Source organism: Ursus maritimus, unplaced genomic scaffold (assembly GCF_017311325.1).
Source record: "Ursus maritimus isolate PB19 unplaced genomic scaffold, ASM1731132v1 scaffold_5, whole genome shotgun sequence".
NCBI lineage: Eukaryota > Metazoa > Chordata > Mammalia > Carnivora > Ursidae > Ursus > Ursus maritimus.
The window spans coordinates 27,211,247-27,238,196 of record NW_024426663.1 but is presented as its reverse complement, the minus strand read 5'-3'; the positions used below and the strand labels follow the sequence as shown (position 1 = coordinate 27,238,196).

Genomic DNA, 26,950 nt, shown 5'->3' with positions numbered 1-26,950 from the left:
GTGGGACTTAAAACCTTAAAGATTTTTACTAGTGTTCTTCATTTAGTCCTAGGTTAAGGATATGGGCTCCTAGCTATACCTGATGTTCAGCATACAATTGACTGTATTTCATACAGCTTTTAGATAAATTAAAACTTGCTAATTAAGCAAGAATCTTGATTTAGTAGCAATAAAGATAGTTTTAAAGTAAGTGACATGTGACCTAATTAAAAGTAAGGAAGTAAATAATCCTCAGTACTCATCAATGAATCTTTCAGCGTTTCATTCTCTGAAACAAACTTGATTCTTACCCACTACATTTCAGCATATTAGTGTATCTTTTATTTTTATTTTAGTGTTATTTATTAATTGACTCCATAAGATAGTTTTTCATCCTTTCTCTTTTTTGCATTAATCTCACACAATTCAATTTAAATTTTTTTTTGTGAGGAGAACTGGGAAAATAAGAAATGTGAAAAGTTGTGCTTCATGCAAAGGACAACTATATTAGTTTCTTTGGTTAACAGAAGTTGACATTCATAGTTATATGCTTTTATCACTTAAGATTCCTCAGACAAATACTGGTACTTCTCAACCAATGGACTGCATGGCTTGGGACAGGCAGAAATTATTATTCTGTTATTATGTTTGCCAAATGAAGATACTATTCCAAAGGACATCTTCAAACTATTTATCACCATCTATAAGGATGCTCTAAAAGGTATAGCATTTTATTTTGAACTGTTCGGGGGGGGGGTAAATTAATTAAAGGCATTTATGCTTTTGGCTATGCTAACTGTACTAAAGATTTATTTTGTGAAGAGATTGCTAATTTCTTAAAAGATCTTAGTCATCATTTTCAGTCTCCTTAAATCTAGCATTTTATGTGATTAGTGTTTTTACACAGTTTTTTAATTTTAAAAATGGAAATAGATTTGCCTTCTTGATTTTATACGTGTCTATATACCTATCTGTGTAAGACTGGGGGAGACATGATGAATTTTCACATGGTCATGCAGTAAAGAGAAAAATTTAAAACCACCTATGGTTAGAAACATTTTCAAATTTTTATTCACAATTCCCAACCTCCAGGAATAACTGAGCTTTGTGCACACAAGTTATTCAATAGATGCTTCTTTAAGTGTGGAAATAAGAAAAAAAAAATCCACATTGCTGTTATTTAAGAAAGTTTATACTGCAACATTCAGACTCAGAATGCCTTTTAAAACTACTTAAATTCTTTTTATTAATGATTTTATTTCCAGGAAAATACATAGAAAACTTGGACAATATTACTTTTACTGAGAGTTTTCTCAGTAGTAAGGATCATGGAGGATTTCTGTTTATTACACCTACTTTTCAGAAACTTGATGATCTCCTGTTACCAAGTAATCCTTTTCTTTGTGGAATTCTTATTCAGAAGCTAGAGATTCCCTGGGCAAAGGTTTTTCCTATGCGCTTAATGTTGAGACTGGGTGCAGAATATAAAGGTAAGTTTTAGAATAATAAGTTAAATCATATAGATTCAGATGTAGTAAATGTAAAATAAGAATTTCAGGGATATCATTAAAATCGATGTTTAATTGATTTAAGGGGACTACTTTTGTTTTGATATACTTTCAAAATTCCAAGACAGCCCTCCTCTACTACCAAATGATTGTTTAGACAACCTTGGTATGTCATGAAGTTTCTTGATGTTCATAATTATATTAACTTACCTTAAAAAATTTTGTTTTTACATCTCAGAACCAAATATAGAAAACATTGAGAAGTTTTCTTAAAAGCATGTATGCAGGGAGTTCATTTTGTTATGATGGTAAATGATTTTCCCTCTGAATTTGTGTACATCATAAAGCCAAACACAAAGGATTGTGAAATAATGGTCCCAGTTTATGTATGGTTATTTCTAAGTTGAAATCATTTTTAATGTTAAAATTTTTGAATTCCCACCCTTTATCCTTGAGTTTTTTCAAGAAATTATTTATTTATTACATGTAAAGTATATCTAATGAAGTTTTAGGCATTTGATTCCAATAGAATTAAATAGGTATTTTCTTGGAGGAAAATTAAATGGAGGGGATTTATAAAATTTATAAAATATTTCAAAGTGGACAAATTCAGTGAAAGATATAAATCTCTCTCTTTGGCAAATTTATCAAACTCTTTGATTTTGTGGGGGAGGTTTTTACCATTTAGGGTTTTTTGGTTTTTTTTTTTTGAGATTTGTTAATTTTAGAGAGAAGGGAGGGGGCAGTGCATGGAAGCCAAGGGAGGGGCAGAGGGAGACAGAGAATCTGAAGCAGACTCCCCACTGAGCGTGGAGCCCAGCTCTGGGCTTGATTTCACAACCCTGAGATCATGACCTGAGCTGAAACCAAGAGTTGGATGCTTAACAATTGAGCCACCCGGGTAGCCCACCATTTAGGATTTAAATATGTGATACTGTTGTGTAAAAAGTATCAAAATTTTAATTTCATCTCAGGTTTTTTACTGTGTAAACTACAGAGCTTAGAAAAGTTTATTTTGCCTCAAGTGTTTCATCCATTCAGCCTGATATTTTGTCTCTGCTATAAATATTTGAATGCTATTTTTATGGAAAGTTAGGTCAATATATAATCTTAAGTCATTATGGAACATATAATTTATAAGTTTGGCCAGTATATTGGTATCACTTCTAGATTTTCTCACACACAAAGAAGGAAAATCATGGAGCAATTTCTGGGACTTCTCAAAAGATCACAGGAGTTGGAGCTGCAAAGCTATGATAGCTGTTTAGTGATGATGAAGATAAAAATCACGAATTATACAGGTTTTTCCCACTATCCGAAAGTAGAACATTCCTGTGAAACGTTTTGTATGCCAAAATGGCATAAAGCAAAGAAACCATTACCATTTCTTTTTTGTTGTTGTTTAAAGATTTATTTATTTGAGAAGGTGAGGGGCAGAGAGAGGAACACAAGCATACTCTGCACTGATCATGGAGTCAGATGCGGGACTCCATCTCAAGACCCATGAGATCACGACGTGAGCTGAAACCAAGAGCTGAATGCTCAGCTGACTGTGCCACCCAGGCACCCCAACCAGTACCCTTTCATAAACACAAAAAATCTGTTTCTTATTTCTTTCAGTTGGTGAAAATAGTTACTAACACAGGTCTTTTGTAAAAGCAAAGTGGTATAAAGCAGACTTTTGGTTGGGAGGAAACCTGTACATAGAAATTAATTAGTCTTAGCTATTTCTGAATTCATTGGGTAATGTTGAATTTTAGATATACTGACATTTTGATGTTATTGTTGGCCATGCCTCTAGATACAAACTTGGAAATGTGATGTGTGTGTATATGTGTTTGTTAGAGATAATGTATGTATGGAAGATTTAATGGCAAAAGTTAAAGTCCCAAGATTAAAGATTGAAAATAATGGTCTGAAATTAGATTATCTAGACTTACATTGAGACCATTTGGAATACCATTCACTGTTGTATGAGGTCCTTTATAACTCTGACAGAATGTCTTTCTAAGTCATAACCTTTTGAAAATACTGTTTCAAATAAATTACCTCAATCAAGTTGTAAAGGATGTTCCCTCATTCATAAAAGATGGAGTAAAAGGCATCATTTATCTTAATCGTATCTTATCATTTTAATGTCTTTTACCACTAATGTCCTATGTTTTTTTTCCAGTCTGCACCCTCTGTCCTCTAAATAACATAGTTGTCCTTTTAAAATAAAAACTCAAAAATAGGGGTGCCTGGGTGGCTTGGTCAGTTAAGCATCAGCCTTCGGCTCTGGTCGTGATCTTGGGGTCCTGGAATCAAGCCCCATGTCGGGCTCCTTGCTCAGCAGGGAGTCTGCCTCTTCCTCTGCTCTTCCCCGCTGCTTGTGCTCTCTCTCTCTCTCAAATAAATAATCTTTAAAAAACAAAACAAAACACTAAAAAATATGTTGGTAATAACAAAGATGTGAGTTACTCTGACTTAAATTTTAAAAATAGATGTCAGGTAATACATTTTCTTAGAGTTTTAAGGACATTTATTAGTGTAAAAGGTATGAGAGAGGTTTGTTTGCTTACTGACCTAGGCTGAGAACTGAAGGTTAAAAAGGTTTCTGCTTTTTATCATTATAGAAATGTCCTACCTTCCTTTTTTTCCAGGATCTCTGCTGCATTGCCAACCAAATATCTTTTCCTTTTTGGTGAATAATATGTATAGTGCCCTAAAGAAAGAGAAAAGTAGTTAGGTGATAGACTCCATGTTCCTTCTAGTTCTCTGCACTGACTTCTCTGACTCTGTGTGCCCCTTTTATCAGGCTGACCCAAGAACTATAAAAGTTTATTACCATCTATAAATTTGCACAACTGAACATTAATTATACATGCCTTAAAATTTTTGAGTTCTTCATATTTCTCTTTAAAAATTCTCTTTAAATTATCAGAACTTTATAGGGTTCTATCCCGTTACTATAATTTTCCTGTCATTATCCTTTTGTGGAAACAACATCTATAATGAAAAGATGAAATGCTTTGGAATCAAGCAAGCTTAAATTTCAAATCTGTTTCACTGTTTATTAACTTAGTCACCATAAGCAAGTTTATTAATCTATATGTCTCTACTTTCCCATTATTAAAGTAGGCGTAGACATAATTGCCTTACTGGTTGTTTTAGGGCCTAGATAAGATAGTGTATGTAAAGTTTACAGTTCAGTGTAACATCCAATAGATACACACTATGGGGTTAATGTCTCTCTCACTTTCCCCAAAGAACTGATTGGGTAGTATTTATCCATAATGTTTGAGAAATGAGAATTAAAAGTAATAAATTCAAGACTTTTTTTGGGTTTTTATTGACAGTAACCAGTTTTTCTTTCTTGTGTATAGCATATCCTGCTCCTCTAACGAGTGTTAGAGGCCGAAAACCTCTCTTTGGAGAAATAGGACACACCATTATGAACTTACTTGTTGTGAGTAATCAAACTATTAAGTATTTTTATGTTGTTATTTTAAATTTTTATTTAGCATATTTTACATATTTATATTTTCCTATTTTAATTCGGCATTTTTGGTATAATGGAAGTTCATTTATAATATATCTTAATTTATTTAGCAGAAATGGGCTCTGTTTTTAATGAATTGCTTTTTAGAACAAATCTCCTAATATATGTGTACCTGATTGTAATTGTCTTTTGATTTGTTCTGCTGCAGTGCTTTCACATGTAGGTAATGTGAGATCTACGCAGTTGTTGAAGAGTTAGCAAAAGTGTTAGTATATTAAGTCAGTCAGTTTGGTGATTTTGAGCAAATTGTGGCCCAGGTTTCCTCATTTGTAATAGGAAGAATTGGATTAGATAATCTCAAGTTCCTTTCCACCTCTTTTTTCTGTAATTGTTTTATCTGTAACCATAGAAAAGTATTTCAGTGGACTTACTTTTATTTATACATGTTTACTTTGAAGACCTATTTTGGAAGATCTGCAATTAGAAAGAGGAGATCATCCCCAAATACTACAGAATTCTTTCTGAGAATGATATTCTTTATTACTGTTGTGGAGTAGTTGGAAGGATTAGTTGGTTTTTTTCAGTTGGTACTGCTTTCTGGATGGCAATTTGATAGTTAATGTATCACAAGTCTTAAAATGATGGATACTCTTAAAAAGGATTTAATGAATGGGTAAAATGCTTATGGATAGTTTAATGTTTATGGAAATGTCATTATTTTATATGTAGGACCTTCGAAATTACCAGTACACCTTGCATAATATAGATCAGCTATTGATTCATATGGAAATGGGGAAGAGCTGCATAAAAATACCTCGGAAAAAATATAATGATGTAAGTCTAATTTCTTCATGCAGATTTTGAAGATAATTATTGAACATATCTTTAAAAGTGTGTTAAATTTGTTTTGAATCGGACTGTCTAATACATAATGGCAAAAATATTTTTGAAATTTTAGATTTGTTTTCTAATGGATTTGTTTAATACTGTTTTTTAAACTTTTTCTTCACTGTTTTATCTATTAATTGAGGTGATTTTAACTTAAAACATTTGTTTCCATCACATTCTCAGGGAGTTGTCCAGACCAAAGCTTGATAATTATGAAGCTGGTCAGAAATGTGGCCCTTTGAATGACTGTAACTAAAACAGACATAACATGTTAGTAGTGTTTCTAAATGAGTGTTGTTTTTTCCCAGGTAATGAAGGTTATAAATTCTTCTAATGAGCATGTCATTAGCATTGGAGCTAGTTTTAGTACTGAAGCAGATTCTCACCTAGTCTGTATACAGAATGATGGCATTTATCAAACACAGGCCAACAGTGCCACTGGCCATCCTAGAAAAGGTAAGTGTTGGTTCCTAGTATTGATCTATAAAACTACCTCAATAAATGGAATTCCTTTTAAAGGGGAAGTATATATATATTTTACTTATTTGCTGAATTGATGGTAATAATACAATATGATTTAAAATTTTAGCTACGCCAACAGATTAAAAATTGCTTCTAATTTGTATTTTTTTTCTTGGGCTACATTAGGTTTAAAGACTTGAAACACTGTATTTATTTTGATACTTCAGGTTTAATTTATCCCATATGGTGTTGAATCTTATTTTCAGTAATTTCTCTCTGGAATGAGGTGTTTGTCACCTTTGTTTGCTCTCTGCTCCAACTCCTCTTAGGGGAGTACAGTCTGGATAAGGATGAAGAATGATTTATAAAACTGTAAGTGGCTGGGGATATAGAAATGGTAAAGATGGTGGAGTAGCATATGTGAGTGACATTACTCTCAGTTCTGGCTGAATGGCCTCAGTGACTACTGTGATTGCCAAATCCTTGCAGCAGAGGGCCTAACAAATGGAAGTGAGTATTTCATAAAATTGATACATTTTAAAATAACATATTTAAAATAGTCCGACATTCTGGCCGCTAATAAAATTAGCAGCCTCTGATTATAAAGGTAATGTATACTTACTTGGTAAGTTTGGAAAATATGTTTTAAAAAGTAGTAAAAGGAAAAAAAGTGCCAAGATATGGCCATTGTGGACATTTTAATATGTTTCCTTCTTATATTAGTATATATCTATTAAATAGATGGTTTTATAGTGGATATTTACAGTTTTGTATTTTTTTTACTTAATATGTCATTAGTACTTTTGTTATTAAAATGTAGCAACTATTTAATATTTGTTTGTTGTATATGTATTATAAAATTTGAAAGGTATAGGTATCTACAGTGTGAAATCTCCTTTCCTCCCTTGACCCCAAGGCTACCCTCTTCTCTTCTCTTCCCCACAGGCAACCAAACCAGTGTTATCAGTTTTTTGTATATCCTTTGAGAAACATTTTTGCTTGCATGTATATTTAAGCAAACACACACACATCTTTCTTCCACTTTTTAATTTTTATTTTTAAAAAATTTTTAAATTTTTAGCAAATTTCTTCCACTTTTTTAAACAAGTCATAACATATGTTCCATTCTGCACCTTGCTTTTTCTTTTAACACACCTTGGAGATGATTCTGTTAGTATAAAAGAACTTGCCTTCTCTGTAACTTTCCACTTTATATGTATACATCATTTAATGTCTCATTAATGGACATAGTTGTTACCAATTCTTGGTTATTTATAAAAATGTACTATGAATAACCTTGTATATGTGCAATTCCTGGTTGTAGAATTGGTGTGTCAAAGGATATATGTATTTATAATTTTAATAGGTAATTATTAAGTTGTCTTCCATGGAGATTGCTCAGATTTATGCTCTTACCAGTGGTGGATATTTGATTTCCCAATTTCCCATACTCCCACTGACACAGACACAAACATTTTAAGTAGTATAATAGCTATCAGTTATTATATACAAACATTAAATATTCTTTATGCAATATTTTATCTTAATTTGGTTTAGTTTGTTTTTTTATTAGCTTTCTAATATAAGTGATATGGGCATGGCATTTATCAAATACTTAAATATGCCATGCTCCACATTATACATTTAACAAATACCAAACAGCATTAAAAAAAGGTAAGTTAAAACATAAATGTATTTTTCTTATCAGTGACAGGTGCAAGTTTTGTGGTATTCAATGGAGCCCTAAAAACATCTTCAGGATTTCTTGCTAAGTCCAGCATAGTTGAAGGTATGAGTTTCATCTTTAGGATTGTTTGAATGTAAAGATGTTTACCATTTCCTTTTAAAATATATTTGATACTTACAAAAGAACATATGTCAGTTACAAAGCACAGTACCACAAACTTACATGAAATCATTACCCAGCTCAAGAAGTAGAACATGGTCAATATTTGGGTCTACGTTAAGTATAACAACTCTGCCATAACCTGCACTTCCTGCCTGTACAGAGCCTAAAAGTCAGTGTGAGGTGAGAGCTTAGGGCATTTCTTTAGCATGCAGCCACCCTCAGTATGCATACAGGATTGTACATGTGTGTGGCCTTCTAAATTCCCAGAAATATGTTAGACTTTTTCAGAGTCCAAATGGACATCTCATTCCCCAACTTTTCCTTTTAAGTGTTTGGTTGGCCTATTGTTTGCTTGTTATCTGCGGCCACAGGTAGCTGAGATGTTAATCATTGGCTTCGAATTGTTTTTCACAGATGCTCCCTGAGAAAAAACTTTTTGCACTGGGCAAAGTACTCGACATTAAAAAAATGATAATTCTCTGATAATGAGGCTTTGAAGGAGCTCCAGCCTCCTTTTGCCGTTTCCAGTGGCTACCAGGCTGTTGGTTTTTAAGGTTTCCACTGAGCTAGAGAGGAGGGGATGGGAATAGGAAAGTTAAAATGACACGAAGAACAAAGCTTGCTGTTCTTATGAAGATCCAGCCATTTTTCTTAAATGAATACTCCCCAGATTGCTGCAAGCCTTTGGTTAATTTCCAAAGAAACTAAAAAAGTTTCTTCTTACTGTTTCATTGTTCTTTTGGAGGAGAGTATTTTTGGAGATTCTTAAGTCTGCTTTTTCATTAATGTCATCCTCCATACTATCTCAGACATAGCTTTATAGGAAGTCTTCCCATCTCTGATGCCACACACATACTTTATTCCTTTTTTCAGTAGTGCCTTGGCCACTCTCAGCCTTTTGATTTTCCATATTAATTTTAGGATCAACTTACCAGGTTCTAAATGGTCCATGGGAATTTTTATTGGAATTGCATTAAATCACTAGTTTAATTTTGAGAAAAACTGGCATATTTTCCATTCTCAGTGTTCCTATCCATAAAAATAGGCTATCCTTAATTTAGAAAATGTTCAGTGTCTTTCAGTAAAATTTTGTAGGGTACCTGGCTGACTCAGTCAGTAGAGAATGAGACTCTTGATCTCAGGGTTGTGGGTTCGAGCCCCATGCTTGGTGTAGAGATTACTTAAAAATAGAATCTTCAAAAAATAGAATTTTGTAGTTTTTGTATAGATCTTACATATCTTTTCTTTTAAAGATTTATTTATTTGAGAGAGAGAGAGGTGGGGGGGAGGGGGAGAGGGGGAGAGAGAGAGAAGAATCCCAAGCAGACTCCCAGCCAAGCATGGAGCCTGACTCTGGGCTTGATCCCACAACCTTGAGATCATTACCTGAGCCGAAATCAAGAGTCTGATGCTTAACCAACTGAGCCACCCATACGCCCCACATATCTTTTGATTTATTTCTGTAACATAGATTTTATTGCTGATGTAAATGTATCTTTTTAAATTAAAATTTTTATCTATTTTGATGTATAGAAATTCATTGATTTCTATACATCTATCAGCTACACTTCTGAACTCTTATTTAAAATAATTTGCTGGGGCACCTGGGTGGCTTAGTCGGTTAAGCATCTGCCTTCAGCTCAGATCTTAGGGTCCTGGGATCAAGCCCTGTGTCAGGCTCCCCTAGTCAGCAGGGAGTCTGCTCCTCCCTCTCTCTCCTTCTGCCCCTAACCCTTGTTCGTGTGCTTGCTCTCTCTAATAAATAAATAAAATCTTTTTTTTTTTTTTTTTTTTTTTTTTTAGTAAATGTGTCATTGTAGTGACATATTTTTGTCAGGTTTTTTTTTTTTTAAAGATTTTATTATTTTGGGGAGAGAGTGAGTTTGCCCTAGGACCTCAGTTCCCTGATCTAAGAGTTGTTCATTTTCAATTTGTTCAACATTTGTCTTGTTGTGAGGATGGGAGTGACAGCTTCCAGGCTCTTTATATGTTGGCGCAAATACAAGAAGTCAGAAGAATTTTTTGTAATATAAGTTGGCTGGTTTTCATTTATCTGAAGCTGTCCTTATTTCATTCTTAGTTTTGAAGGATGTACATCTAGATGTAGAATTCTTTGAAAGTTTTTATTTTCCTTAAAGATGTCATCTCATCTTTTAGCCTCCGTTGTTTCTAATGAATTCAGTATAATTTTTTACATTTCTTTCCCTGTATTTAATGTGCACTTTTCTCCAGTCGGTTTTCAAGATATCCTCTTTATCTTTGGTTTTCACCAGTTTTACTGTGATATGCCTTAATGTGGTTTTCTTTGTATTTCTCCTGCTTGGTATTTATGGAGCTTCTATGTGTGTCAATATTTTCATCAGATTTGGGGAATTTCTTACCATTATTAATTTTTTTATATCCCAGTCTTTTTCTTCTGGGAGATATCTATATATTTATATATGTATATATGCATATGTATATCTGTGTTTGTATTTATAGATATATCTGTTTTATACCATTCCTTGGGTCCTTGATGTTGTTTATTTTTCTTCAATCATTTTTCTCTTGGTTCTTTATTTATTTAAAGATTTTATTTATTTATTAGTCTCAGAGAGCGTGCATAAGAGCCAGAGGGGCAGGGAGAGGGAGAAGCAGGCTCCCCACTGCGCAAGGAACCTTATGTGGGACTTGATCCCAGGACCCTGGGATCATGACCTGAGCTGAAGGCAGACACTTAACTGACTGAGCCACCCAGGCGTCCCTTTCTAGGTTCTTGAGATTGGAAAATTTTTATTGACCTTTCTTCATGTTCTCTGAGTCTTTTTCTTGTCGTCTTCAATCTGCTATTAAGCCTATCCATTGAGGTTTCAATTTCAGGTTATACTTTTCAGTTCTAGAATTTCCCTTTGGGTTTTTTCAGTTTCTATATCTCTGTTAAGAGTTTTAAAATCTGTTTATTCATTTAGCCCGTATTTGCTTTTCATTTTTTGAATGTTTTGCTTTAGGTCTTTGAATATATTTTAGAATAGATGTTTCAAAGTACGTGTATATTTAATCCACTGTCTTGGCTATCCATCTCATGGTTGGTTTCAGTTTTAAAGAGGCTCACATTTTCTTTAGTTCTCTCTGGTAATTTTTGATTATGTATTTGTCATTGTTAATATGTTTTAGAGACTTAGATTCTATTAGCTTTTTCTGAAGAAGGCTTATTTATGTTTAAGCAGACATTTTCATGGCATATCATGTTGAGCTTGTGTAGTGTGTATTTTTCACTTTGTTAACAGATGGATCTGTGGAACTCCTAAGGTGTTTACAGTCTGACAGGGCTCATTCTCTAAATCCATTTTGCCTACAGATTTTATAAGGGCTTTGTTTTTGCTTTGCCACAGTATAAATTAGTGAGGTGCTTGTAAGGTCTCTCTACCGTGGTTGGTCCAGACTGTCAATATCCCCCAGCATTGCTTGATTTCTAGTATCTCTGTTCTGTTCCCAATTCTAATAGCCATTCTCTCTTCGGCCTCATCTAGTTTTACTCTATTAACGTGTCCCCAATTCTAGTGCAAGGATTCAAAGGGACCCTTATATACAGTCTTCTGGTGCCTTCCTCTTCAGTGTCTTTTTTTTTTTTTTTTTTTTAAAGATTTTATTTATTTATTTGACAGAGATAGAGACAGTCAGCGAGAGAGGAAACACAAGCAAGGGGAGTGGGAGAGGAAGAAGCAGGCTCATAGCGGAGGAGCCTGATGTGGGGCTCGATTCCATAACGCCGGGATCACGCCCTGAGCAGAAGGCAGACGCTTAACCGCTGTGCCACCCAGGCGCCCCAACCTCTTCAGTGTCTTGACCCCAGATTCCAGGCTTCCCCAAACTTATCTCTGATTTCTCAGCCCAGTGTGGCCATGGTAGTTTAATGGGTCACCATGCAGAAATTGTCTTGAAGCAAAGAGCCTGAGCAGTTGTAGGCTTACCTGTTGAGTTTTCCTCTAGGAATCACAGTATTGCACTTCCTCTTGTTCAGTACCTGAAAACAATTGCCCCATACATTTTGTCTAGTTTTACAGCTGGTTGTTACAAAACAGCAGTGTGGCATCAGTAATTTCATTACAGTTCGTAATGAAAAATCTCGCCATTATTTAACTGTTTTCTTTAAAAAAGAGAATCCTTAACTTTGAAATATTTTTCATATTTCCTAGTAGAAAACAATCATTAAGATTATTTAACTCATGATGTAAAACTTATATCTTAGGCAGAACATATTTTGATAGCAAATTTTATGGATTAGACATATAAATTGATATTTAATAAAAGGAATGTGAAACATACCTCATTATTAGATGGCTTAATGGTACAAATAACGCCAGAGACTATGGATGGCTTGCGGCTTGCTCTACGAGAACAAAAAGACTTTAAAATTACATGTGGGAAAGTTGATGCTGTAGACCTAAGAGAATATGTGGATATCTGCTGGGTGGATTCTGAAGAAAAAGGAAACAAAGGGTAAGAATTTTTTGTTACTAAAATATAATTGATTTGATGGAGGGGGAATGATAAAACTATCCTGCTAACAAATTAAACATTTTATGAGTAAATATAGAATTATACAATTAAAGTGTTTATACACTAATAAATGTAGTCTGTTTTTTTCAAACATGTACCTAACCAGCCTTATGTGTATTTTCTTGGCCAGGATGCTATAAACTATTAAAGTGTGGTCATTTTGGCAGGGGACAGTGATAAAATGTGCATTGTGTAGCAGTGTGACCTTTATTTCAAGGTTGTGAAAGGCAATGTACTTTTTCTGTTGTTTCATCCCTTTTTTGTGAAGTAAGTAAAGGATTCCCTTTGGATGTTTAGTCTGTATTTTATTGATTCACTGTAAATACAGCAACTGAATTTAATAATATATACATTAGAGGTCTTATAGAATATTACTGACACTCCTTTTCAATTACTATTTTCTTTCTTTTTTGGAGATTGGTTAAAGGATCTGGAGTAAAGAAGAAAAGAGAGGGCTAATGCTGAGGGATTCCAAGATAAAGTTTTTAAAATTCAGGAGATAGCTTTTCTGCTAGGAAGCTAAGGCATTTTAAACCTCAGGTCTGAATTGGGGATATGAAAGAGTAGATATAATTTACTACACAATCAAGAAATCTTGGTAAATGAATGGACTATAGTTTTAATTATTTTGTATGTAACTGAGTTATTTTAGTGCTATAAATACATAGTTTTCATATATTTTCTCCTTATTTGTTCAAATCTAATAATTCATTTCATAGAAAACATTTTGGTACTAATGATACTACTGTATTATGTTTTATTCTGTAGTGTTATTAGTTCAGTGGATGGAATATCATTACAAGGATTTCCAAGTGAAAAAATAAAACTGGAAGCAGATTTTGAAACCGATGAGAAGACTGTAAAGTGTACTGAGGTAACTGAGAAAGAAGATTCCTTCCCTTTACATATTGTGTTTGGATATGACTATTATTTTTTTTGAACTTGGGAGATTTCTCATTGCAGCTTATTAATACTTTTTACATTACATCTTGAAACACACATTTATTTTCACCCCAGACTGGCTTTTTTATACCACATTTTGATTTCCATAAGATTATTTCAGGCTATTGTATGGTGGTACTCCCAGCCAGCTCACAGTTAAGTTTTGGCAACATTGCCATCTTTGTATAGTATATGTTACTTGACCATATTGTTTTCATTTTTCTCTTAGTTTACCAAAAATATATATGTAAATTAAAACAAACTTACTTTCTTTCTTTCTCTCTCTCTCTCTCTCTCTCTCTCTCTGTATTTAAAGTAGGGTCCACGCTAGGCCTGCTTAATGCAGGGCTTAAACTCACGACCCCAAGATCAAAACCTGAGTTGAGATCAAGAGTCAGATGCTTAGCTGACTGAACCACCCAGGCAACCCCCCAAATAAAATATTTTATAGGGGCACCTGGATGGCTCAGTTGGTTAAGTGACTGCATTCAGCTCAGGTTATGATCCCGGAGTCCTGGGGTCAAGTCCCACATTGGGCTCCCAGCTCAGCAGGGAGTCTGCTTCTCCCTCTGATCCTTTCCCCTCTCATACTCTCTCTCTCTCTCAAATAAATAAAATCTTTTTTTTTTTTAAAGATTTTATTTATTTATTTGACAGAGAGACAGCCAGCAAGAGAGGGAACACAAGCAGGGGGCGTGGGAGAGGAAGAAGCAGGCTCCCAGAGGAGGAGCCCAATGTGGGGCTCGATCCCAGGACTCTGGGATCACGCCCTGAGCCAAAGGCAGATGCTTAGCAACTAAGCCACCTAGGCGCCCCTCAATTAAATAAAATCTTTAAAAAAATAAGATATTTTATAGATATCAGTTTATAATTAGCATTCACATAAGAAAATTATTTTTGCATGTTCCAACTTTTTTTAAACTAAGAGGATGTGAAATCATAGACTCCCTACCCCTTAGTGTACTTTCATATTCCTTCTCACTCTGCCTCCTGGGTCAGGCAGTCTTACTAATTTCTTCTGTATTATCTGTGATTTTATGCATGTATAAGATAGATAGAATCTATAGAGGATATAGAAATTATAGAACATCAGGTTGCCTGGGTGGCTCAGTTGGCTGAGCATCTGCCTTTGGCCCAGGTCATGATCCTGGGGCCCTGGAATCGAGCCCCATGTCGGGCTCTGCTCAGTGGGGAGCTTGCTTCTCCCTCTCCCTCTACCTGCCGCTCCCCCTGTTTGTGCTTTCTCTGTCAAATAAATACATAAAATCTCTAACAAAAAAAAGAAATTATAGAACATTATTTTTTGTTTTATCTTAACTTCATTAAGATGTCCTCACAGGAAGGTGCTGTTATAGGGTGGACTCATTAGTGTACTTCTCTAAACTGAATTAATAGGGCTTTTGTTGCTACAGGTTAATTTTAGGTAAAAACAGCTAAGTCATGCCATAGTCCATAATCTTTGGTTTTAGGCTTTTACTACTTATAGATCAAGATATATATATTTACACACACGGTGGTTTTTTTTTTTTTTTAAAGATTTTTTTTATTTGAGAGAGAGAGGGAGAGTGAGCACCAGCAGGGGGAGAGGCAGAGGGAGAGGGAGAAGCGGGTGTGCTGGAACCTCCCTGCCCCCCTCCCCCTCACTGAGCAGGGAGCCCAACATGGGGCTCGATCCCAGGACCCTAGGATCATGACCCCAGCTGAAGGCAGACCCTTAACTAACTGAGCCACCCAGGTGTCCCACACACAATGCTTTTAACTAATGATTTCATGGCAGTTGTATTGGAATTTTATTAATAAAGTTGAATTGAAAGCAATTGTATTTTTAAAGCTGCTTTTAATCTTAATCATGACTTATTTCCTAATTAAATACATTTCAGGTGTTCTACTTTCTAAAGGACCAGGATTTATCTGTTTCAGCAACTCGTTATCAGTTTGCAAAAGAAATAGCCATGGCTTGTAGTGCTGCGCTGTGCCCTCACCTAAAAACTCTAAAGAGTAATGGGATGAATAAAATTGGCCTCAGAGTTTCCATTGACACTGATATGGTGAGACATGTTTTTGTGATGTATTTTTGAAATGAATGTATCCTATATAAAATAATCAAGTTTCTTCTTTAACCTTTTATTTGGGATGAATGAAGAGAACTAAAATTTGTTGAACGTCAGTGCTATATACTTCCTTTACATTTTCACCTTTATTCTCCACAACAGGGGTCAGCAAACTTTTTTGTAAAAGACCAGACAGTAAATAATTTAGGCATTGTGGGCTGTATGATGTCTTTTAAAACTATTCAGTCCTGCCATTATAGTGCACAAGTGGCCCATAGACACTAAGGAGCTCACTATGTTCCAATGAAACTTTGTTTACAAAAATAATTGGTGGGCCATATTGGCTCACAGGCTGTAGTTTGCTGATCTCTGCACTACATAAGGAGGTTTTTAGTTTTTTCATTCTGACTTTATTCTATAGTCACATGATTTAAAATTACAAAAGTCCAAAAGTGTTAAAAAAGAAAAAACCTAGTTTTTTCCTTCCCATGTAAGGAAAAACCAGTTCTTCCATACTATGTCTTTCTTTCCTATGAGTCTCCTTTACAACTCACACAAAGTGCTTCATTTCTGACACTTCTGGTCACCAAATATGTAGAGGTTTTCCCCCTTCCACCAAGCAGTTCTTGGACACCAGCAGGATATCCAGAAATTCATCTCAGTTTTGACACTATCTACCCAGATATCATCAGATACCACAGGTTAAGGTTTCAGTCCATAAGATCGTGCCCCCACATACCTTCAGGTGCTGATCATAAGCCCAGGTTACTGGCTGTGCTTCTGACCAACCAGCTATAGGTCAGAACTCCTAACAACCCCTTCCTTGGGTTTAATTAATTTGCTAGAGCAGTTCACAGAACTTGAGGAAACACGTTAACCATTTTATTAAAGGATATGCAGATGAAGACATATACATAGGGTGAAGTTTGGGAGGTTCTCAAGCATAGGCACCTCTGTCCCAGTGGAGTCTGGGTGTGTTACCCTCCTGGTGTGGATGTATTAGCTGGCCTGAAGCTCTCCAAATCCCCCTCTATAGGGATTTTATGGAGACTTCCTTATCTAGGCATAATTGAACTCCATTTTTTAACCTCTCTCCCCTCTCTGGAAGATGAGGGGTAGGGCTGAAAAATCTAAAGTTTCTAATTATAGCGTGGTCTTTCTGGTGACCAGTCCCCATCCAGGAGCCCACCCAGAGTCACCTCATTAGAACAAAAAGTATTCCTAGTGCTCTTATCACTTAGGAACGTACAAGGGTTTTAGGAGCCCTGTGTCACGGATGGTGTGAAATACAAATATCAGAACAAGAGATATTTAGAGTGTTCTTATCACTTAAGAAATGACAAGGGTCTCAAGAGCTGTGTACCAGGAACCAGAAGTAGAGAACAATACATATTTTCTGTTATCTCACAAGTATGTGTATAATAGGACTATCTTATCCAACATTTCCAGAGAGCAACATTCATGTTGTCATCTATGTAATGGGTAGCCTCTAGAGATACTAACTCCAGGCCACAATGTAAGTGGTTCCCAGTAGAGTTGTATAAGGTAATAGCCCTGGAAAGATCTCTTTCCCACTCTTGACTCCCAACCCTGTAGTCTGTCCCCATACTCCTCATCCACCCTTCCTGGTCAGGCAATCAAATGTTACCCATTTCTTTGTAGTTTCTGTGATTTTTTGCATGTACAGCCAAGTAAATATGTAAGTCCTTTTCATTTCCCCCTTTACTCTTACTTTTTTTGACCATGCTTCTTTAAGATCTTATATTTTAGAGATATTTCATATTCTACATATTCTTTTTAACAGTTGCATAGTTGTTGATTATATAAATGTACCATAATTTATTTAACTAGTTTTTATGTAAATTTAGTATGCACTGATTGACATTTAGGTTATCCACAGTATTTTGCTTCTGCATAAGTGTGAGTATAACAAACATTCTAAGAAGTAGAATTGCCAGGTCTAAGTATGTACTCAATAGATATTACCAGATTGTCTCAAATAGGTATTTCTACCACAATTTGTATGAGAAAGTTCTTTTCCCTACATCTTTATCAAAGCAATATGTAATCAAACTTTTGAAATTTATGAATTTTATAGGTGAAAAATGGTACTCTAGTATTACTTTAATGTGCATTTCTATTTCCAACTTCCAATATAATCAATTTCAAAGCAAATTTTTCATTAGAATGGTTAATCTAAACATGAATGAGGTCATATACTGAGGATTTGCTTTTCTTCAGTCAGGATGTGTTAAACTCACAGTTCTTTTGTAAAGAACTTATATTTTGATCTCACTGTTAAAAGTTCTTTTTTCAAGGAAGTAATAATTTGTTATTTCGTCAGCTCTGTTAATTTTTTTAGTCAAATATATTAAAATGTAATTTTCACCAGCAACATTAAATTCAAATATTAAATATTTTTGCAACAACAAATTCAAAATATTTTTAAATAGATTTTTTGGTTTCTATTTAAATCATGTTGGTAATTATTTAAAACCTTGGTTCTCTAGTACATTTATGTGTGTGTTGAGAAGAAACCTAAAGTATGAAGTAGTGGCATTTAAACAATTTTTATGATATCTGTGGGAGAGACAGTGAAAATTTATATAGAAGATAAAAGAAATATAGGAGAATGTGGAACATTTTATGAGTAAAATATCAAGTATTTTCTTAACATGCTTAAAATGAATGATATTTTAAAATAGTTCATATGCATCTGCTGAGCTAAACAAGATTGCTTACTTTCTAGAGTTGACTTATCAAGATTTTTTTTCCCCCCAGGTTGAATTTCAGGCAGGATCTGAAGGCCAGCTTCTTCCTCAGCATTATTTAAATGATCTTGATAGTGCTCTAATCCCTGTGATCCATGGTGGGACCTCCAACTCTACTAGTTTACCATTAGAAATAGAATTAGTATTTTTCATTATAGAAAATCTTTTTTAGTGAAAGATACGAGTCATATTACATATTGCAAACTAATTTGTTAAAACTAAATTCACTAAAGCTGAAATGCCACAAACACTAAAAGTAAATGTTTGCTGTTTGAAACATGTAAGTTTTGCTTTTTAGGCAGGAAATGATCTTTTTAAATCATTAGCACAATATTTAAATCTCTAAAATTAAGAGACCCACAGTTTTTGAAGCTTTGACTTAATACAAGTACTAAAAAGACAAGGATTTCTTCTGTCTTTAATACATTTGTAGCATTTACTGTGTTATTTAAATGCAAAGCCAAAGTATCTGCACTTATGTATACCTCGCTATACCAAGAATGACTTTAATGAAGGCTCTTTTCAGGTGTAACCTTATGAGGGAAATTGCTGTTACATATGCCAGTTACATTGCTGGTTTCTAAAGTCTGTTAAAAATGAATTTCAGTGACACAGTTTTCAGATCTTAGTCTTACATGATAATTCTTCGAGTAAGGCAGATAACTTATTTGTATAATTGGAGTGGAGACCTACCTCCATGATTAGATAAACTCTGATTATTTGGATTAAAATCAGAATTTTGCCTTTTTCCTTCTCAAATTATTATATATATATATATATGGTTTTTTTCTTGATTAAATGGGTATTCTTAAAATAATTGTGGGTGCTTCAGAATTTTGTGCTTCTATATTTAAGTACATTGCTTTTATAGCAAGAATACGTGATTCGGTATGTGTTTTATAAGTCTAATAATTTATAAATAGGTAATATTTTTGTATTGCAGTGCATTATTTTTCCTCCTTTCCTTCAAAATATACCCCACTTTATTTACCACTTCTAAAAGTGATTGACAACAGGCCATATGACCCTTGAAGTAGTCATTATGTAGCAATAAATGAAGCCTGAAACAGGTTTTTTTTAACTTCCCCTTTAAACCTTAGAACTTTCTTGGCAAGTCAGCATATTTTCATTGACTCCAATGTATTAAATATACATTTTAATGAACTAATTACTTTTGCATATTTTAAATTCTTTATATGGTAGTTATTTTTTATAACAGGATATTAACATAAGTTAAATTCTATGTATTTGAAACTGTTACAGAACTTTCCTCTTCAAACAGCAACATTTTAAGAAGTACGTTGTGTTAAAAAAAAGCAAAGGGGATATTTTAGTTAGTCCTGTCATTTACATTATATAAAATACAATCATTATTTTGATGCTTTTTTTATTCCTATATGGTATATGTTTTTGTATCAAAAACACTCATTGTATATCTCAAGAAAAAGAAACTACACTAAATAACCCTGATGTAAGAAAAATACTTATGAAGCATCTCAACTTGAAGACCAAGTCAAGGTTATAACTCAGGATCTGAGGTCTCAGGCTAGGAGAGACTGAGAATTTTACTCCACTGGTCACATGGTTCGTACTGAATCACATCCGTAGTACTAACCAAAAATAACCTGTGAAGGAGATTATCAGTCTTCTGGAAGTAGCTACTTCATAAGCAATGTAAAATGTTGCAGCTGTTAAATAAAATGGCAACACAAAGTAACCTGTGAAATTTATTGAAATGGTGTAAGATTATTTTTATCAGTCCATGTTTTCTTTATATAGTGTGTTTATTTTGCAGTATAAGTAGTTGCAAAGTCTATGAATACTGAAATTATTTTATTTATTTTTTATTTTTTTAAGTAATCTCTACACCCAACATGGGGCTTGAACTCACGACCTTGAGATCAAGAGTTACATGCTCTTCTGATTGAGCCAGCCAGGCACCCCTGAAATTACTTTAAAATAACCAAATGGTGGAGAGCTCTCCCCATGATAGGATATCTTTAGATTTGTTTTCATAAAGTCTCTGTATTTAATGGAAATTGGAATAATGTGCCTTTGGAGGCACGTTTTAAAGTATTCTTTGTAGATGTAGGTTTCTGAATGCAGTTGTTACTTATTTGGTCATGTTCTTCACATTGGTTCTTATTTTGAAATTTTAATTTTTTTAAAGGTGAAGAAATAGAATGGTTCTTTGAATTCAGTCTGCAATGATATGTTTTTGGTCTTGGGCCTTTTAATGCTGGTCTCTTTATCAGAATTCTGAAATATAAAGTAAAATCTAGCCCACTCGTTCTGTGTAGCCACCCAGCAAATTTTGTGTGTCTATATACTTGCTATGTGCAGAGCATTTTGTTAGGCTTCACTGGTTGAAAGATGAATAAAATATTTCTTTCCNNNNTGGAGCTGAATGTATGAAGCAGATAATTAACAAAGTAAAAGTAACTCCTATAATAGAGACAGGAATCTTGACTACGTGGTTGGAAAACAACCCAGGAGGCAACCCTCTCAGTTGCCCTCCCACTTCGGGAGCTTTATACTATCATTCAATAAACTTGGCTTTGCCGCCCACCAAAAAAAAAAAAAAAAAAGAAAAAAGAAAACAACCCAGAAGGATAGCCATACCGGTAAGGAGACGGCTACCTGAGAACTTGTTAGATAGTGGGCATTAAACTTGGCTAGGTAAGAGATAAAAATCTCAAATGTAGGGGTGCCTGGGTGGCACAGCGGTTAAGCGTCTGCCTTCAGCTCAGGGCGTGATCCCGGCGTTATGGGATCGAGCCCCACATCAGGCTCCTCCGCTATGAGCCTGCTTCTTCCTCTCCCACTCCCCCTGCTTGTGTTCCCTCTCTCGCTGGCTGTCTCTATCTCTGTCGAATAAATAAATAAAATCTTTAAAAAAAAATCTCAAATTAGGGAATATATAAAAAGACTGAACTTACCCTTTTTGGGCAATTTACTTTAAAGAGTCTTCTGTGTTGTATGATATCTTACCCTATGATTTAATCATAAAAGCGATAGCTTGACTGTGGTGTCTCAGCTGCCTAATTTTATAACAGCCTAGATTCAGATACTGTTTTATAAGTAAAGAACAGACTTTCCTTTTTTTCGTCACAAGCATTACTTTGATAACTTAATTCACATTTTAATAGAAAATATCCTGAAATAAACCAGAAACCTATAAACCCATCTTAGGTCTTAATTTTTTTCTTTGTGATTAAAAAAATTTATATAGGTTCAGTTTTTATAGGTTTATGTTTATAAACCTATATAAAATTTATATAGCTTCAATCATATATACATATATATATGATTCAGAAATCAGAAAAATATAAAAAACTTATCAATATATGTTTTACCTTCCTCCTTGTATGTATCTACCTTGTTCTTCCTACCCTCCAATCTCAACCAAGTAATCATTTTTATTAGTTTCTTATGTATCTTCCCATGGTTTAGGTGTAATAGCAGCAAATACAAATAGATATTCTCATTTTTTATACAAAATGTAGCATGGTGTTTACACTGAAGAACACACTGACTTCCTCAATTACTTTGAGTTATGTGGTTCATATTTAGAATCTTAAAGGTTTCATTCCTTCTCAAACCACTTTTGATTGATAAGAGCATGTTACTGGAATTAATGACCGTACATTTCAGTAGGAGGACTATTTTTCTCATAACAATTTTTTTATAACTAAAACACTTGCAAGTTTATTTTTTATTTAGCTATATTTAAAATCTTTTTTTCCTACCAGACACTAAGCCTTGACATCTAAATTTATCTTTTACCATTTAACTGGGATTTTTTTTTTCATACCAGATTTTTAGTAGTTTTAAATCTTTATATTCTTTCTTTTGGATTTAGCTTGGAACAATTTAATATATAACACCTTTTGGGAAATGTTTTGTGCATCTGCATTGATAAAATTACAACCATATTTTCATACTTTATAAAATTGAAGAAGTGGCTTTAACTCAAGTGCTTTTTTATGAACCTCTGAATATAATAAAGGTTTTCTTTTTTTTCTTTTGATAAAATACAGTGCTTCCCAGCCTCCAAGATAACCCCCTAGTGATCCCTACCCCCTGGTATTCATACCCTTGTGTAGTCCCTTCCCACATACATTATTGGTCTTTGTGACCAAAAAAATATGGCAGAAGGGTTGGGATGTCATTTCTGAGATTATGTTGTAAAAAGCTATCACGTCCATCTTTGGTGCATTTCTCCCCACTTTCTATCTTTTGTCCCTTTCTTCCTATCTTTTCCTCTTCCCTCTGTCCCTCAGTCCCTATTAGATCACTCACTCTTGGGGAAGCCAGCTGCCAGGCTATTGGGGAGGTCCATTTGGCAAGGAACTGAAGCCAACAGCCACATGAGTGGAAGTGGATCCTCCAACCCCAGTCAAAGCCTTCAAATTGCAGGCACCGTCAAAAGTTTGCAGACTCAGGAGACCTACCAAACTAAGCCATTCTCAGATTCCCGAATCTCAGAAACTATGTAAGATAATAAATGTTGTTTTAAGCTACTAAATTTTCTGGTGATTTGTTATATGCAGCAAGTATAGATAACTAATATGATACGTTTTTTGAGCAGCTATACATAAAAATTGCTAAAAGTAAGTAATTGCTGACAGAATCAAGCATATTTCCTATCAACATTTACGGATTATATGCCACAAGTAACATTTCCTAAGTGCAGAGAATACCAATTGAAAGAGTAAGGTTTGCCCATGTAGGAACAAAGATAAGGTTGTGGAAAACTTCTTGTTTCTGGGAACTGTATGGTAGGATACTTAGATCCATATTCCTGCTGAAAACCAAAGGTGATTAAAATATAAAAGTCATCTTAAAGCATCAAGATATTAAGATAGTAAGGAATGTTCAGTCCAAAGGCAAAGAGAAAAAGAAGGGAAATGGGCATGGGGTCCTACTGAGACAACCTTATGGGGTAAGGGGACAGACCAAAGTTCAAGGTCCACACAACATTGTAAATCTAATCAGAATCATGAACCTAATGGGAACTTCCCCATGACCACCCCCCACCCTGCCAAAGGGTTTTTAAGCCTTTGGATGAGGATGAACCAGAAGTATAAAGTATAAAACTATAGCCAAATGTAGAATTGCCTACATCACCCAAAGAATCTTAAGCATTTAACTTGCTTTAGGGTAGTTCCACATTGGTGATCCCTGTAGGTGCTAGGAGGAATAAAAACATAGATCCTCTCTATAAAAGTAACTTCATTGCGGGCCAAAAATTACTTTTCAAGTATAACATTTAGCAACACAGTTAAAATATAAATAGTCACATAAGGAAATTACTCCAGAGCCAAGAATTAGTAGAAATAATGGAAAACTCCTTTAAACAGGTATTAGATTTTTGCTTTCTGTGTTTTAAATAGTAAAGTATGAGGTACCTGTAGGGAATGGGAAACCATACAAAGTGATGGAGCTAATATGGGAAAGAAGTGAACACATGTTGCAAGAATATATAAAAACTGGACTGTTAAGCTCCAATGGGTTTAATGGAAGAATAGAATACAGCCAACTGGGGAGAATTTATTATAAACAGGGATATAAATCAGGAGAGATTATCCAGAGTATGGCCAGGAAAGACAAAAAGATGGAAAGATGGAAAAAAAACCCAGACATATAGAGCAGATAGAAGTCCTAACATACGCTTAATTAGCTGCAGAAGGAGAGAGAATAGGATACAACACATATTTTTAAATATAAACTTTTCAAAGTCAGTGAAAGACATTACTCCACAGAGTTAAGCTAGACAAATCCCAAACAGGATAAATAAAAAGGAATTATTATAGACCCCTAACAGGAACTGCCAGCTAGTACAGAGTCCAAGGAGGAGTTTGCTCTCTCTAGTCAAAGAAACAGGAAAGGGGTTGGGGGCTGTGAGACAGACTTTTGAATTTACTGGACTTACTCCAGGGAAGCTGCAGGAAAGCAGCATCCTCTCCTCACCATGTGCAAACCCTGTGAGGTGGAACCTTGCCTACATCAAGCTAAAGACAGCAAAACAGCATCACTCCTCTTTATCTACTGATGCAGTGGGGGCAGATAATCAGATACTGGGATATGGTGAAGGGAGGCCTAAAGCCCTGACTTTCTACCAGAAGACCAAGAAGGATGATCTTGGAACCAGAGTGTGGGGAAAGATCATAGGAAGGAACTAAAGAAAGTGAACCTCTAAATTTGTGTATAAAACCCTGGGATCTCCCCCAAGCTCCGCATGTGTGAAACTGACCAGAAGCAGCTGAACAAGTGTTTTTAAACGCTGAACTACCCTGTAGGTCACTACAGGCATAACTCAGAGATATTGTGTATTCCATTGTAGACCACTGCAATAAAGTGAGTATCACAATAAAGCAAGTCAACTTTGAATTTTTTGGCTTCCTAGTGCATATAAAAGTTACGTTAATACTATACTGTAGTCCATTAAGTGTATGATTATGTCTAAAAAACAATGTACGTACCTTAATTTTAAAATACTGTATTGGTGAAAAATGCTAACCATCACCTGAGCTTTCAGTACATCCTAATCTTTTTGCTGGTAGAGGGTCTTGCCTGAATGTTGATGGCTACTGACTGATCAGGATGGTAGTTGCTAAAGGTTGAGGTGGCTATGGCAATTTCTTAAAATAAGACAACAAAGAAGTCTGCTGCATTGATTGACTCTTCCTTTCACAATCAATTTCCCTATAGCATGTGACGCTGTTTGATAGCATCTTACCCACAAAACTTTCAAAATGGGAGTCAATACCCTCAAATCCACTGCTTTATCTACTAATTTTACATATTCTAAATCTTTGGTGTCATTTCAGTAATCTTCACAGCATCCCCACCAGGAGTAGATTCCACTTCAAGAAACCACTTTCTTTGCTCATCCTTAAGAAACAACTCCTCATCCATTCAAGTTTTATAAAGAGATGGTAGCTATTCAGTCACATCTTCAGGCTCCACTACTAATTCTAATTCTCTTGCTATTTCCACCACATCTGTAGTTACTCCACTGTAGTCTCGAACCCCTCAAAATCATCCATGAGGGCTGGAATTAACTTCTTCCAAATGTGTTAATGTTAATATTGTGACCTCTTCGCATGAGTCACAAATGTTCACAATGGCATCTACACTAGAGAATCCTTTCCAGAAGCTTTTCAGTTGACTTGCCCAGATCCATCACAAGAATCACTATCTAGGCAGCTATAGCCTTACAAAATGTATTTCTTAAATAAGACTTGAAAACTGAAATGACTCCTTGATCTATGGGCTGCTGAATGGTTACAGTGTTAGCAGGCATGAAAACAACATTAATTTCATTGTATATCTCCATCAGAGCTCTTGGGTGACTAGGTGCATTGTCAGTGAGCAGTCATATTTTAAAAGGAATCTTTTTTTCTGAGCAGTAGGTCTCAACAGTGAGCTTAAAATATTCAGTAAACCATAGTGAGCAAAACAAGTGAGCAAGTGCTATTAGAAAAATGGCACTGATAGACTTGCTTGAGCCAGGGTTGCCATAAACCTTCAATTTGTAAAAAAACACAGTATGTGTGAAGTGGAATAAAAAAAGGTATGCCTGTATGCAGGTTTCAGACTGGCCACTGGGTGGTGCACAGTCAGGGCAAATTAGAACTGCACTGTAATGGTGTTGAAAACTAAATTATCATTGGAACCACAACCCACCTAAAGCTGTCCAGGATATGTGGTCTGAACTAACTGGATAGACAGCAAGCTAAAACCAAAACAAAACAAAAGCATTCTTCTAAAGACTTAAACAGGACTGACAGTTTCATAATATTCAAAATATCTAGGAAAGAATCCAAAATTACTCAACATGTAAAACAAAAGGGAAATAAAAACAACTCTCAAGGGAAAAGACAACGCTAATTCTGGGGTTACTCAAATTTAGGAATTATCCATAAAAGACTTAACACATTATTTTAATAATGCTCCATAAATGCAAAGGTAAACACTATTTAAATGAATGGAAAGGAAGAAGTCTTCACCAAAGTAATAGAAGCTATAAAAAGAATCAAATTGAGGGGCACCTGGATGGCTCAGTTGGTCAAGCATCTGCCTTCAGCTCAGGTCATGTTCCTGGGGTCCTGGGATCAAGCCCCACATTGGGCTCGCTGCTCAGTGAGGAGTCTGCTTCTCCCTCTGCCCCTCTTCCCTGCTCATGCTCTCTCTCTCTCAAGCAAATAAATAAAATCTTAAAAAAAAAAAACCAAATTGAAATTTTATAAGTGAAAAATACAAATTAAAAAATTTACTAGCGGGTCTTAATAGGATGGAGACAACCAAGGGAACAGCCAGCAAATTTAAAGATGTATCAGTAGAAATTATCCAGCCTGAATAACATAGAGAAAAAAGTAGAAAAAAAAGAAAAAGAAAAGCTTTGAGGACTTATGGGAAAATATCAAAAGGTCTAATATTCATGTTATAGGAGTTGCAAAAGAGGAGAAAGATCG

At 34.9% G+C, this 26,950-nt stretch overlaps 1 protein-coding gene across 3 annotated transcripts in view; it reads left to right on the top strand.

Annotated features, from left to right (window-relative positions):
- ZFYVE16 (zinc finger FYVE-type containing 16) overlaps positions 1-20,187 on the top strand; it is a 46,410-nt gene extending 26,223 nt beyond the window's left edge. For all 3 annotated transcript variants that reach the window (XM_008711029.2, XM_008711030.2, XM_040622138.1), the window contains 10 exons: positions 545-700; positions 1,245-1,469; positions 4,853-4,935; positions 5,698-5,802; positions 6,165-6,312; positions 8,027-8,107; positions 12,484-12,646; positions 13,475-13,580; positions 15,529-15,696; positions 18,481-20,187. In XM_008711029.2, the coding sequence (XP_008709251.1) occupies positions 545-700; positions 1,245-1,469; positions 4,853-4,935; positions 5,698-5,802; positions 6,165-6,312; positions 8,027-8,107; positions 12,484-12,646; positions 13,475-13,580; positions 15,529-15,696; positions 18,481-18,642 (1,397 nt within the window). In that variant the 3' untranslated portion in view covers positions 18,643-20,187. The remainder of the gene's footprint in view (positions 1-544; positions 701-1,244; positions 1,470-4,852; positions 4,936-5,697; positions 5,803-6,164; positions 6,313-8,026; positions 8,108-12,483; positions 12,647-13,474; positions 13,581-15,528; positions 15,697-18,480) is intronic.
- Positions 20,188-26,950: the final 6,763 nt, after the last annotated feature.